The sequence below is a fragment of the Athalia rosae genome, chromosome 6, assembly GCF_917208135.1.
Source record: "Athalia rosae chromosome 6, iyAthRosa1.1, whole genome shotgun sequence".
Classification (NCBI taxonomy): Eukaryota; Metazoa; Arthropoda; class Insecta; order Hymenoptera; family Athaliidae; genus Athalia; species Athalia rosae.
In genome coordinates, this window is record NC_064031.1 from 8,350,755 (window position 1) to 8,366,028 (window position 15,274).

At 42.6% G+C, this 15,274-nt stretch overlaps 2 protein-coding genes across 2 annotated transcripts; one reads left to right on the forward strand and one right to left on the reverse strand.

Moving 5' to 3' along the window:
- Window positions 1-1,897: 1,897 nt before the first annotated feature.
- Window positions 1,898-5,982, reverse strand: LOC112694823 (zinc finger MYM-type protein 1-like). The gene is made up of 5 exons (XM_048657464.1): window positions 5,857-5,982; window positions 4,581-5,007; window positions 3,837-4,421; window positions 2,558-3,793; window positions 1,898-2,013 (listed from the first exon to the last, which is right to left on the reverse strand). The coding sequence occupies exons 1-5, from the start codon at window positions 5,980-5,982 to the stop codon at window positions 1,898-1,900; spliced, it is 2,490 nt and encodes an 829-aa protein (XP_048513421.1).
- Window positions 5,983-13,210: 7,228 nt separating this feature from the next.
- On the forward strand, window positions 13,211-14,735 carry LOC125501330. Its single transcript, XM_048656645.1, has one exon. The coding sequence runs from the start codon at window positions 13,211-13,213 to the stop codon at window positions 14,705-14,707; it is 1,497 nt and encodes a 498-aa protein (XP_048512602.1). The 3' UTR covers window positions 14,708-14,735.
- The last annotated feature ends 539 nt before the right edge of the window (window positions 14,736-15,274 follow it).

The window sequence follows — 15,274 nt, forward strand, 5'->3', positions numbered from 1 at the left end:
CTCTTTGCTTTTACGTTTCCCATTCCTTTCACTACTGTCATCATTCTCACCAATGTCATAATCTTCACTTTTTTTATTATTTTTCACAGTTCCGACCTTCTCATCGTTCCCACCATTTTCATTATATTCAACATTTCCGACCTTTTCACTATTTTCACCGTTTCCACCATTTTCATCAATTCCACTATTTTCGTTATTTTCATTATCTTCTTCATTTTCAACATCTCCGTCATTTTTACGAGTTGCATCATTTTCGTGATTCTTATGATTTTTACCATTCTTGTGATCCACGCTATTTTCGTCATTTTTGCCATTTTCGTAATCAAAACTATCCTCATTATTTCCATTATTTCCGAAATATTCAACATTTCCGAATTTTTCACTATTTCCACTATTTCCAACATATTTATAATTCTCAGCAATTTCATCATTTTCGTAATTTCCGACCTTTTTACCATTTCCATCGTTTCAATCATTTCCGTCATTTTTAAGATTTCGGACCTCTCCAACAATATCGTCACCTACACTTTTTTCATCATTCCCAACATTCTCATCATTATTACTTTTTCCATCATTTTCACAATTTTCGACCTTTCCACCATTTCCATCATATTCACTATTTCCGTCGTTTTTACAATCTTCGTCATTTCCACCATCCTTGTCGTTCTCACTTTTTCCATCTTCATCATTTTCACTATTTCTGTCCATTTCACTTGTTACGTCCCACGGGTACTTCTAAACATTCAAAATTTCCGATATCCCCTAGATTATAGGTTTCTTAGAATGACCATCCGAACCTGGGATCTTGCGGATGTGCCGGTCATAAAACCCCGGCATAATTTGGAATAGATCCCTGATCCACACAGACATTTACAGCTCGAAACCCTTTTGTTTTTTTTTTTTTTTTCCTTCATATTGTAAACCACTCCGAATTCGAAATATTCCGTAGTTCCATAAATAAATTTCAATCTTATAATGCAAAATCCGTAAAAATCATGACAGAACCTCCGTTCGAAAACAGAAATCAATGATTCAAATTCAATAGGAATTTTCCATTCCGGAGTTAGTAAAAATCCAGTTTGTTTATTGAATAATAGTAACCTTTGGAAAAAAACGAATAATTTCTCGGAAATGGTCATAAAACTCAAGTGTTTGTACCCCATAAAACTACCCCAAGACAAACAGACCCAAGTGGGAGAAAAACCCAACCAATGGGATATTTTAAACATTTTGGAAAGAAAAGATAACCACACACGATTGGAAGAACCCCCAAAAGAAAATTCTAACCAATCGTAGGGATTTACAAAACACCGCCTCAAAATATCACGATAAAAACCGCGACTCTCAGTTCAGAGCTCAGTCATAGAAAAACATTCATATTCAAAAATCCAGGAAATTCAGTTCAGTTCGAGAAAAGTTCAAGAAAAGGTTCAGTCAAGTCCAGTCAGTCCCTGACAAGTTCGAAAAATTCATTGTCAGTTCGTCGATCCAACTCAGTCCAAGCAAGGTCTTGTTATTTTCATACATTCTCGTCTACTTCCAAATTCTTATTTTCCCAATTCACCACACTCCCGATTCTAACTTAAGTTTTCTGATCATCAGTTAGCTAGTATTCTTATATTTATAAGTCTTGTATTTCATATTTCATTTTAGCAATATAATCATTTATTCATTCTAATTTCGCCCTTATTTTAATTAACTAATTCTTCAAATTTTGCCAATTTGAAAACTCTCAAAAGGAAAAGGTCTGTGAAAGCAAACTCGCTCACCATAGCTGTTGTTGTGTTCCTCATTGACTTTTTTCTTTTGAATTATACGACCGTTGAGAAACTCGCTCACCATAGCTGTAGTTATCTCAAAGATCAAGTAATTCGTACGAGTTAGTTATTTCGTGAATCTATAAGACGAGTATATTAGTAATCTCTGAAGAGGAAAAGAGCAGGACGCAGGGTCCAGCTTCGTCGCCTCCAAAAGCAACTCCAACAATCGGTTTCCATTCCGGAAAGCAAAATCCTACGGTTTATTTCAGACCATCACGTTAATTCAGAAAACTTATTTTCTTCACCTCATACCCCTGCAATTTCCAACTCTTCCAATTACTCATCTCCCTCCAACTCTTACCCCTAATCCATACCGATAGAATTCAACCCTAAATATCCTGAATATAAAACAATCGATAAAACTGACCCAAGAAGGTCAGCATACGAAATCAAAGCATTCTTCGAATAAGAAAATCCTTCGCGAATCCCACTCTCCCTAACTTCACCATTATTATTATTAACCACCCCTATTCTCAACCTTCGTACTGGTCTCGAGTCCCAGGTGCAGCCCCGTTCCTGGACCAAACAGCGCCTGGAGCGAGCTATTCCGCTGGCGCCCCCCCCCCCCCCCCCCCCCCCTAAATTTTTCCCCAGCAAGTATGTATTTTGTTTGCACTCGGATCGCCAAAACTACTCGAATCGAACTTTCCGTGCTTTAATTTGAGCAAATTCCGATATAAGGTCATTGTAATTCAGCGACTCACATATTTCCGATTCAATCGAAATCGTTGCCAAACCCACTAAGCGTTCTTGGGACATGGTTGATCGCAAATAATTTTTGATCATCTTCAGTTTACTGAAGCTGCGTTCTCCGGAAGCTACAGAAACTGGTAGAGTCAACAGAATTCTCAAAGCAATAACCAGATTTGGAAAAATCGTCGTCACATCATTTTCCTTCAGATAGTTGAGGACTTGTAAAGGGGTAAGTTCCGAGGGCAAAAGTGTTGACAAATTCTTTAGCTCATCCCAAAGCTCTAGAGCATCGATATCCGTACTGTTACCATCAGTAAGGAAGAGCTGCAGATTCTTACATTGCTGCAACGTTCCTGAGCCGTTGCTGTTCTTCAATTCTCGAATGTTATACAGAAATTTGAAATTTTCGTTGTGGGATCTTAACAATTGGAAGCGCTCTCGAATTGAACATGTTGCCGTGTCAATGAGGAAATTGAAAAACTCTGTCTTGAATTTCTGTTGTGGCTCGATTAGTGGCTCATCATATGCCTCATAATCAAAATTTTTTTTCTTTCGCCGCATACGAACTACAGTTGCGGGTCGGAAACATGGCTCCACATCTACTTTAATAGCCACACTTCTGGCTTGCTCGATGACATTTAAGAAATTTCCGTCGGATTGCTGGAAGAAATCCAAAATCTCAGAAAGAAGAAGATTACAATCAATCAGATGTAGTTTTGGACTTTGCAGCATTTTTGAGATGACATTAACTTTTGACAAAATGTCATACCAAATAATTATGCTGCATATGAATTGGAAATCGACGATTCGGGTGGCCAAACATTTGGCTTCGTGCTGTGTCAATTTATCTCTATTTTCATCTAATGAAATGTCGACTAGGGCATCGTAAACTTCGCCTAGCTGGTAGCGCAAAGGTTTGATGGCATCGATGCGACTTTCCCATCGGGTAGCGCTAACTGCCTTTACAGTTAATGCTGAAATATGTCTCTTCAGTACGTCCCACCTACTTGTAGAACCAGAGAAAAAAACATAAAGCTGCTGAACTATATCGAAAAAACCAACAGTCTCTCCGGAAGCGGATGCAGCATCATTGACGACAAGATTCAAGGAGTGGCAAGAACAGGGGACAAAAGTCGCACGCGGATTAATTTTTAGAATTCTACTTTGAACACCGGATCGTTTTCCCTTCATGTTCGCGCCATTATCGTATCCTTGTCCTCGCATGTCTCCGATAAGAAGACCGAGATTTTTGAGTTCAGTCAAAATTGCTTCCGTTAGTCCTTCACCGGTGGTCACAAGGTAGAAAACCAAGAAAATGTTCACGAATTTCAAACAGATTCGTTTCGTCGTTACACGCGATGAATCTTATGACAATTGACATTTGTTCTTGACGACTTTTATCTGGAGTACAATCGAGGATTATTGAATAATACTTTGCACTAAGAATCAATTGTATCAGATGTTCTCGTATTTTATTTGAAATCAATAAAATTAATTCGTTCTGTATTGTGTTGCTGAAGTAATGATAATGTGTTTCATGAGCAATTACGCGACGCAAGTGTTCTGCCGTGGTTGTGTCAAAGTTACCGAGCAGTTCAATCAACTTTAAAAAATTTCCGTTATGACGATCATACAGTGTACTAGTTGTTCCACGCAAAGCAAGGGATTGACTGCCGAGAAATTGTAGAACAGCAATTATGCGTTTTAAGACCTCACGCCAATGTTTGATTTCATTTTCCATGACGCGTTGATGTTCAGCATCTATTGTTCTGCCTATTTTCAATCGCGAATCAAATTCTTTCCATTGTTGGAAGGCTTTGTAATGTTCATGGAATTTTTCATGTGCAGAAATATTTCGTGTCAGATGGGTCCAGTCTGATGTACCTGTCACAGGCCAGTGCGCACGATCTTTGGAGTAAAGTAGACAGCAGAAACAGTACACTGAATTTTTCGATACTGAATATATCAACCATGGTCGGGATACTATCTCGCCATTATTTAATCGGCGCTCATAGTGGTTAGGCGAGAAATGTCTGCCTTTGACGTCGCATGGAAAATTAAAATTACGTATTTGGGTGGATCTTTGTTCGATTAGAATTGGTCTTATTTTGTCTGTAATATTCCAAGTTGCGGGATCTGACGAAATGGATGGTAGTTTGGACTTTGCAGATTCCTCTTCAAGAGTCTGAGAGTTTGTAGGGCTCACTGACCCAAGCACTCCAGATTCATTACGCGACTTTTTGAGCAATGGCACGTAATTAACACTATCGTCTACATTGGAATTAATAACAGCGTTGGTAGCAGCAGATGAAATTGTGACAATTGGTAAAGAGGTTCTTTCAGGAGTAGATGTTGATATTGGCAATGGTGTCGCGTTTTTAGGAAGATTTGTTCTGCTAGTTTTGTCAACATCATCCGTTGAATTAGAAGCTGAAGAACTAGATGTACTGAAAAAGGCATGCAATGCTCCATGTTGTTTTTGTTCTGCTGCTTCCTTCGCAAGTTTTTGTTTTCGGAATTCCAAACCAGATTTTTTTTTTTTTCATCCCAGACATATTTGAATTTCAGTTCGTACCGACTAGTTGAGGATAATACTGCGAAAATTCTCAAATCCAGAGTGAAAAGAACAAGCTTTGTAATTGGACTAACAATGAGAATGAATTCACAAATCGATGCCTCTACGGCCTTTTCGGTAATGAGAGCTGTACGAGTATACCGTCTCACGCGCTTGAGCTCGCCTTGGCTGCAGTTGTGGGGATTAACGAATTCACGGAGTGGGAGATCGTGTAGTAGGGATCGGTTGAACGAGTGCGCTCCGAAATATTCCGATCGCCAACTGTTCCGCCTGGCCGCAAGCAAGCCTGGACTCTTACTATCTGATTCCAAAATCTCGTAATTTTTTTTCTATTCCGATAATTTGGGTGTTTTCAATCACTTTTTTTTTCTAATGTCTAGATTTTTTTTCGTCACGGCGCCCTTCACCTCTAGGCGCCCGGAGCCGCCGCTCCGGTCGCTCCATAGGTAGAAACGGCGCTGCCCAGGTGAAAAGTGCTCGCACTTGGACCCAAAAAATCGAGACAAACTCCTGTTGCGAACGATCCTTTCTAACTAACCACGATTGGACGTAACACACTATTAACCTAAAATTTTTATTATTCACACAGTTTTCATCATTTTCACCAATTTCATTATTCTCACTATTTTTGTCATTCCCAACTTTTTTATCCCTTTACGATTTTTATAATTTTCAACATTTTCATTATTTTCACAATTTCCGATATATTCGACATTTTTTACCTTTTTTATCATGTTTTACATTTTGATCATTTTCGGCATTTCAGACCTCCTCAACAATTTCATTATTTTCACCAACTTCGTAATTTCCAGCATTTTCGACTTGCTCACTACTTCCATCATTTTCTCTGTTTTTGTTATTTTTCACATTTTGGTCCTGTTTCGCGATTTCCATTGTTACGGACCGGCCGTACCATTTATCAAATCATACCTTATTCTACTGGATCATCCCGTGGCTTTTGAATTTGCTTTTTTTCCATTTATGAGTCATTTTCATTATCGCGAACTCATCCTCAGTACCGTCAACGGTCAGTGGCCCCGGCGTCAGCGTAATTTTGTATAATTCGCTTTGCAGGCTAGAATACGCGGAAACAAGGTTTCTTATTACATAGGCAATAGTTTATTTCTTAATACTAAACGCCAGGCAGGGAACGGGGGTAATTAAAGCGGAGACAGCACATTGCACTGACTCCCCGGCTGGAATCATTTTGACACACGAACTTCGACACATGGGGACAATGACCAGAGGTTGCCCTGTCAGCACAACGATCATACGATCTTCGCGACCAACCAGAATATTATAGAAATCAGGTGCAATCGCTAATTGGTCAATCATTGTCCTTCCCGAGAAATGTGGAAAACTATTTCACCTCGAAAGGTGCATTTCTCGGGGCATTAATCCGAACAATTGCGAGGTGCGTGGATCTAAGCCCGAAACATCAACAACGAGTCTAGGTGACATCAACGGTCTTAAAGTTTGCCTTATAGCGCTCCGTGTTCCGATAGAATTATTCCTGACTCTCTGCCCGTTTGTTAAATCGCGAGGCGCGTTAACGTTGGTAAAGTGAGGGATCTGAGGTAGTAACGGGTGATGAAAGTCTTAAAATACTGCCCGGAGCAGACTAATTAGAGATTAATATAATAGACAATTTTATAGATCAAAACTGTGCACCCGTCCAACGACGGGTTAAAACTAAGAGTTAATCTAGAGTTAAACTCAGTGGGGTAGTGGCACAGCTGCGGAACGCATCAGCACCAGATCATCACCAGGGTCAGTTTCTACCATCAGTGACCACCATCGGATGCGTAACGTACACAGCAAATCTCTACCTTGCTTATCTCTCTTTCCAAATTGTTATTCAAATTTGCTCTATTGTAATTTCACATTTATCAAAAAACTCGAAAGGTTACTTGGCTTGCTAGGCCGTGGGCAGCTGAAATGAGGAACCTTGTTTCATAGCTCCACGGTTATTTAGTTTTATTTCATTCATTATATTATTTGTATCTGTTTGGTTTTTCTTATTCACATCATATTATACGACAGTTTCTACCAGTTAATTCGGTTGTCACATTTCATTTTACCTTTTTTCACTTCCTGACCTTATGTTTGTAAACTGTTCGTAGGCTCAGTTCGGGTTAGACAAGTGACGGACCCAAAGTTCGGGATATTCCCGATTCTAGGTTTTTTTGTGTGTTTTAAATATCAGTATATGGCGGGTACCATACAGTAGCTCCGCTCGGTTACCCTCCCGTCACATACAGTTTGGTGGCAGCGGTTACCCATATCTCGTTGATACAAACAGGAAGAAAAAAAAAAAAAAACCGGAAAGTGAGAAATAATCCTTTGAGCTTATAAGTATATACTCAAATGACTTGGTATCACATTTCTTGATATCAGGTGAATGAATTTGTGCATATATTTCGTTTTATAATCGTTTTTGTATATATGTGTTAGTGCATTAAGCATTACGCGACTTGTTGTTTATTGAATTGTTTTGCCAAATTTCTCTTATTTTGCGACCAATTTGCGGTCGCGGCGAAATGCCTAACGAAACCATGGATCAAAGAGCTAGGTCCAGGATGAACCTCGACGCGTTGACTGCCATGATGACGTCGATGGCGGAGAGTTTCGCGTTGCAGCATAGTTTGTTACCGATACCGGAATTCGATGGGGAAAACATTCCTCTTGAAGATTTCTTGCAAGACATCAAAAGTGGGGCGTCGTGCTTGCCAGCCGGTTCGGAGGCGGTATACGTAAAGGCCTAATCAGGAAATTAAGGGGGAAAGCACGGAACAGCGCTCACGGCAGAAACTTTGAAACCACCGACGAATTAGTGAGGCACTTGAGGAAAAGATTCGCGCGGGGAAAAGACTACGCTTATTACCACTACGAGATCGAAACAATTAGAATGAAAGGGGGCGAATCGGTAAATGCATTTTATGACCGAATTGAAATCTTAATCAGCGGGCGCGGGTAGCTTTGCAAGACGCGCATGACGAAGTTAGCGATCAAATGCTCGTGCCAATAAGGGCCTGTGCATTGGATGGATTCCTAAGGGGTCTGCTCGATGAGATCGCGAAGGCAGTGGGCAGCCGCGATCCCAGATCCTTGGATAAAGCAGCAGAGATAGCGCTGAGAGAAGAAACCATGATGAGGAAGGGGGTGATACCTGGTGGAGAATATCTTCGTCAACCGTATCCACAGTTCCCCTCGCAAAGTCCGTCTTGGGAGACGCGTGATAGTTCGGATTGTAAGTATCAATCGCGGAATTGCGTAGCAATGACCGGAGTCGCCAGTAGACCCAGCAGTCCGTCGGCTGATGCGACATATACGCCACTGGGAATTCTCCGCCCAAGAACATACACGGAGGGACCATATGGGTATTCCCCCGGTGTAGGCAGCTCACCGCATTACCGTCCGAATTGTTTTTCCGATCGACCCTTGAACTGCAACTGCCCCCATCTCCATAGTTGCTAGGAATTTCCGAATTGTAATTTCAGACCCCAGAGTAACTACCAGTCCCCGTATAGCAGCGGACCCTATCAAAACTATCGCTCCTATCGACCTGAAAATTCGCGCTACGACCATAACGAACTGCAGTCCCATTACCCTTATTCGCCGGAGCCGTACCGAACGCCTCGTCGCGATGACCCGAATTTTCCGCGGCAGAACCATTCCTTCGATGATGAATATACCCAACCGGGTGGGCATCCATTTCGCAGCCCTGTGCCGGGAGGATATAGCGATTTTCCTCAGACGAATCTGAATGCGTCCCAACTCCACGGGCCGCAACGTGCACGGTCACCGTTGCCCGCATACCCCAAAGGTAGGACGCTTTAAACGGAACGCCAGCTTGTCGCTCGGGCGCGGCGATGGGGCAACCGAATTCAGAGCGTCGCCTTACGGTGCATTTCGCCGGAACAAAATAAGGCTTTAGGAAATGGGCTATGAGAGTTCTGGATAGATACGTGTTAGTGCGCACACGTACACACTCACACACATGCATTATCGTGTTCGTGTGAGGGCACGGGGGATACAGGGGCAAGAGGGGCAGGGGTCCGGAAAGTTCCAGAAGGTCGCTCTTTCGCTGAACGATGCCACGGCGCGGGGGCGAAGCGGGGTGAGGGGCAGGGGTAGGGGCCCAAAGCTTCTGGAACCGGAAGTGACGTCACAGGCGGGGGCGAAGCGGAGTGGGTGGGGGGTAGGGGCCCGGAGCTTCTAGAACCGAAAGTGACGTCACTGGCGGAGGCGAAGCGGGGTGGGTGGGGGGTGGGGGTGGGGGCCCGAAGCTTCTAGAACCGGAAGTGACGTTACAGGCGGCAGTTAAGCAGGGTGGGGGCCCCAACAAAGCTTCTAGAACCGGAAGTGACGATACAGGCGGGGGTGAGGCCGGGTGCGGGGTGCGGGGTGCGGGGTGCGGGGTGTGGGCCTGGAATTTCTAGAACCGGGAGCGACGTCACAGGGGCGGCAAAGAGAGGCGGGGGATCCTCGGAATATTCCAGAAGGTTTTTTCGAAAGTGGCCTTACTCGGCCACCTTCGTAAACAATTCCAGGAATTTTTCTACTACCGAAGATGCGTCATTTCCGAACGGTTTCCGGGAATTCTTTTTCTCTTTTCTGCGAAAGGTTCCGAAACGTCGTTGAGGGCCGACGACGTCCACCAGCGGCGTTCCAACGTGCGGGGATTTAGAGGGATGGTGGTGGTCGATGTAAATACGAATACAGTTTCGGCTTTTGTTTCAATTTTATTGATACCAGCGTACATTCTCTACATTGTATCCATTGTACTAAGCGAATGATTTTCCCAAGTAATCGAATTTGCGTCGATGGTCCCCCCTCCCGCTCGAGTGGCGTAGATGCGAAAGATTTTCGAAAGTTCGTCGTTCCGATCAGCCGGCCGCTCGGTGCTGGAAAGAGCAACGCTCCGCGCGGACTGTCGTTTATCGTCGTATCCTCGCGCGTTCAGGGGACGGTGATTGTCGATGTACGGAAATGAGCGTCAACGCTAATACGGTTATAGCTTTCTTTCTTTTATTGAGACCAACATATTCCCCTTACAGTGTACACAGAAAATAATTTCGAACGTATTTTTTGTTCGTTGATACAATTATTTTCTTTCATTATACAAAGCAAATGATTCGTTCCCATAGAATCGAAATCGCAGCGATTGTACTCGTTACCCAAATAGCGCAGATACAGACGATTCTCGGAGATTGCTTCCTTCACATCGTTCAGCAGGTGGTCATCTTCTTGCAGGAGTCTCACTACCCTAGCGGGAAAAAAGACAAGGAATGCCTCGTCTAGGTTCACCGTGAATTTTATCCCATATTTTGTTGCAAATTGCCTGATTCTCGTGATTTGGTGGGCTTGTCCAATCTCCAGATCGCTGAGTTTCTTTGTAGGTAAAAAGTTTACCATACGCCCGACTTCATTTAGTTTGGCGATATCCATTATCATTGGAGAGAAATTGTCCCTGCTCAATCTCAAACGTTCCGCTCGACAGTTTGCGATTGACTGACTGAATTTGCAACGATTTTGACTGAAGATCTTGAGGGAATAACGCAAAACATTCAGGGAGGGGAGGTGTCAGGTTACATCGTAAGAACAATTCCATGAATTTTTTGCTCGATCAGGAATACGTTTTCACATTCGAAGATTCTAGAGCTTTGACGGAAGATCTTGAGCATATGTTGCGACAGGTTGGAGGGTGTTAGATTAAATTGTAAACATGTCCAGGCATTTTTCTATTGGAATGCGTGCAGTTACTTTGTAAACAATTTCACGAATTTTTCGCTTGACCTCCTACACATTTTCACGTTCGAAAATTCTAGAGCTTCGGCAACGATCTACAGGATTCTCACTTCGGATGGAAGTGTCACGTTACATGGAAAATCACTGTATGGTTTGGTGTGAAACAATGTAACGCGATTCTAGGAATTACGAAAGTGACAAATAGACCAACGCGATAATGATGCACTTATCAATCATTGAATAATTCAAGCGACAAGTCGAGTGACAATGGAATCGGAAAAGTGTTTGAAACTCATAAGTATCATGGAGGATGCTTACAAGTTACTGGATCCAGCATCGCCGCAAGACATTGCAAAATGGGTGAAATATGCAATTCACAACATTCGTTTTTTGAACAAAATTCTGCGGACGTCAGCTTCGACCGTGGGGAAAAAAGTGCGCGTTTAAACGACGATCTAGCGATTCAAGTCGTTGAGCGAGAGATTCATGGAGGGAAAACGACACAGTGCAGGGGTTGGTACGCAACGAGTGAGAGATGGTGTTCGATGAAAGAATCTGGAATCGGTTTTCCAAGGAAGGTTAAGAACCGGGACCGTGATCAATCTCCGACACAGAGATTTGCGATCTTTTCTACAAGATTCATAAAACTTGACCGCGGTTCGATTGGAGAACGCGCTTCAGAGAGAAGGAAATCTCAAGGTGAACGGTATTCTGACCCGCAAATTTCGAACGATAAAAGACGTTGAGAGTATAGAGGAAACGAAATACTTCAATACAAAAAATGAGGTGATTTTTTCATCGACGAACATTCAAACCTGGTTCGATGAAAACATCAACGATCGCATACTGACCCAGGTGGAAGATTTCCAAGAAAGAGATTTGGGGTGGACGTTGGTGGAAATCGACAATCTTATGGTGAACGCCAACCGATTCGAACCTCTCCGCGGAGGTTTTTTGACATACGTGGAACTGCCCAGAGTCATGCAAGCAAAAAAAGCGGTCGTCAACCTTCGGAACGAGGACGAGTACTGTTTCCTGTGGGCTGTGACGGCGGCTCTTCATCCTACTGAGAACAATGTGTCTGTGACAAGTTCCTATCTCAACTTCAGATCGGTGCTGAAATACGATGGTATCGAGTTTCCAATGAGTTTGAAGGACGATTCGAAATTTGAGAAATTGAACAATTTGTCGATCAACGTTTACAGTGTAGATTCGAGTGATGTCAGAAATGACGTTGTGTCGTTTTATTTGAGCAAGTGTACATCCAACAGACCGACGATTCATCTCCTCATGATCAGATCCGATGTGAACATGTGCGACGATGACGATGAATCACCCGTAATTTATCATTTCGCGTAGATCAGAAATCTATCTCGTTTACTTAGTTCACAAGTATCGTTTCATAATGGTCAAATGTTATTGTGCGACAGATGCTTGTGTCATTTTTACCAACCAAGTTCATTCGAGAAACACAAACAAGACTGCACGAATTTGATGAAAACGAGAATGATTCTACCCACGAAAGAAGATAAAATTTTGAGATCCAAAAATTATAGGTTCGAAGAGACGGTGCCCTTTGTCGTGTACGCCGATCTCGAATGTATTTTGGAGCCAACCGCGAACGAATCGCAAAAGCACGTCCCGCATAGCGTTGCGTATTATTTGCACTGTGCTCTCGAAATTTGAACTGAAACGCAGTAAAGATTGCATAGAATGGTTTGTCAGTGAACTGGAAGATATTGCTCGCAAGGCGGCTTTCTATCTGAAACGTGTCGTACCGATGGAACCGTTGAACATGGAACAATTGTACAAATTCGATAGAGCTCGAGTTTGTCACGTTTGCGAGAAACCGTTCGATCGAGACACCGTCAAGCATCGCGACCACTGCCATTTCACGGGCAAGTATCGTGGTGCAGCTCACCGGGGTTGCAACTTGAATTACACAAAGTCTCACGATATTCCGGTAATTTTTCACAATTTATCGGGTTACGATTCGCATTTTTTCATCAAAATTTTAGCCGCGTTGTACAACGGACCGGTTAAAATTTTACCCATCAACAAAGAGAGATATGTTTCCTTTACAAAGACCGTCGAGGGCACAGTCGTGAATTTGCGATTCATCGATTCGTTCAGATTCATGGCGAGCAGTATCGAAAAACTGGCGGCTTATCTGAGCAATGACGATAAAGCTATCACGCGAAAACACTGCACCGATGCAGGGGAATTTGTCTTGTTGACTCGAAAAAGAGTCTTTCCGTACGAGTACGTGGATAGTTGGGAAAAACTGGATGAGTGACGCTTGCCCGCTAGAGAAAATTTTTATTCCAAATTGAATAACGAGAGTATCTCGCAGCGTGATTACCAACACGCAATGATGGTTTGGCGAACGTTCAACGTGCAAACGTTGGGTGAATATTCCGATTTGTACCTGAAAACTGACGTTCTACTATTGGCGGACATTTTTCAAAATTTTCGATGTAAATGTCGCTCAACCTACGATTTGGATCCTCTGCATTACTACACGGCTCCGGGGCTTGCTTTTGACGCTATGCTCAAGTGTACCGGTGTCGAGCTCGAGCTTCTCACTGAACCGGAAATGATATTGTTCGTAGAAAAAGGAATGCGAGGCGGTGAGGCTCAATGTTTGAACCGATACGCTCACGCCAACAACAGGATCATAGGCGACGATTTCGATCCGAACGATGATGAATCGTATTTGATATATTTTGACGTGAACAACTTGTACTGTGTAGCTATGAGCCTGTTTTTGCCGTACGGTTCGTTCGAATGGAAAAACGACGAGATCGATGTGATGAATGTAGCGGACGATTTTTCCGTGGGGTACGTTCTCAAAGTCAATTTACCGCTGTGCCTGGAACATTTGACTCCTCCGCATTGTACAAACTCCAAATTGATGACAACGTTGTTTTCGAAAAAAAAGTACGTCATTCATTACGTGAATCTGAAACAGTGCTTGAAATTGGGCATGAAACTGACGAAAGTTCATCGAATTGTAAAATTCAAACAAGCTCGGTGGCTGAGAAAGCACATAGATTTGAACACGGACCAGCGGAAGCGATCGACAAACGATTTTGAGAAAATTTTTTTCAAACTCATGAACAACGCCGTGTTCGGCAAAACCATGGAAAACGTTAGAAAACAGAAAGACGTTAAGTTGGTGACAAAGTGGAATGGTAGGTACGGGGCGAGAGTTCTCCTTTCAAAACCTAATTTTCACAGCAGTATCGTATTCAACGACATGGTGATCGTGGAGATTAATCGTTCAAAGATTGAATTCAATAAACCCATATACATAGGATTTTGCGTACTTGATCTTTCAAAAACGTACATCTATGACTCCCACTACAATTATGTTAGGAATACGTTCGGCGATAGGGCCAAGTTGATGTACACCGACACAGACAGTCTCTTGTACCACTTTACTCGAGTGAACATCTACGAGTACATCAAACGTGATTTGACGAGATTTGATACCTCCGACTACCCGAGTAACAATGTTTACGGAATACCGTTGGTCAATAAAAAAGTTCCGGGTCTGATGAAAGATGAGACCAACGGTAAGCCGATAACCGAGTTTGTGGAATTGTGGGCCAAACTCTACGCGTTCAAAACTCTAGGAGAAAAAGATAAGAAAAAAGCCAATGGTGTCAAAGGATCCGCTCTGAAAACTATAACGTTCGACGACTACAAAGACTGTTTGTTTACGCATCAAAATTTGAAGAAATGTCAATATCCAATCAGGAGCAAAAAACACGAGGTGTGCACGATTCCTCAGAACAAATTGATGTTGAGTTGGTTAGACGATAAGCGAATTATCGTAACCGATACCACCGATACTGTGCCGTGAAGTTATAACAAATACAGAAACTCGCAATTCACATGTCTGATTTATTTATCCGACTGTTGTGTGAATTGTCGGAACCTAACCATTTTACATACAGTTTATCTCCACGCTTTCGCAATACTTTTTCAATCAAATAAGTATCATGGTATTTGACTTTGGTGAGTTCCTCCTCGTAGAAGCCTCCCTCGATGGGTTGATGCTGGTAATCCTCGAGCTTGTAAGTCAAGGGGTCAGGATTCTTCACCTCCTTTATCGTAAAAATTTCTGTCGACCAATTGGGTGTATAGCCTTTTTCAAAAACATGTTTGTATTTGCTGATACGAACTTTGTCACCAATATTGAATTTCCTCTTCCGCGTTCGATTCACGCGGAAATTTCAGTGGACGTTTCGCAAGATCCGGTTCTCGTGAGCCGCTGTAACTGAGCTCGGTCTCATCCCAATGGTTTGGTGTTTGGTGTTGTTGTATGTGGACACCAGCTGCGGTAGAATGTCGTGTTAGGTTTTATTTTTTTTTTTTATATTTTCAAATGCGAAACTATTAAGTCGATCAAAAAACATTCACACCACAT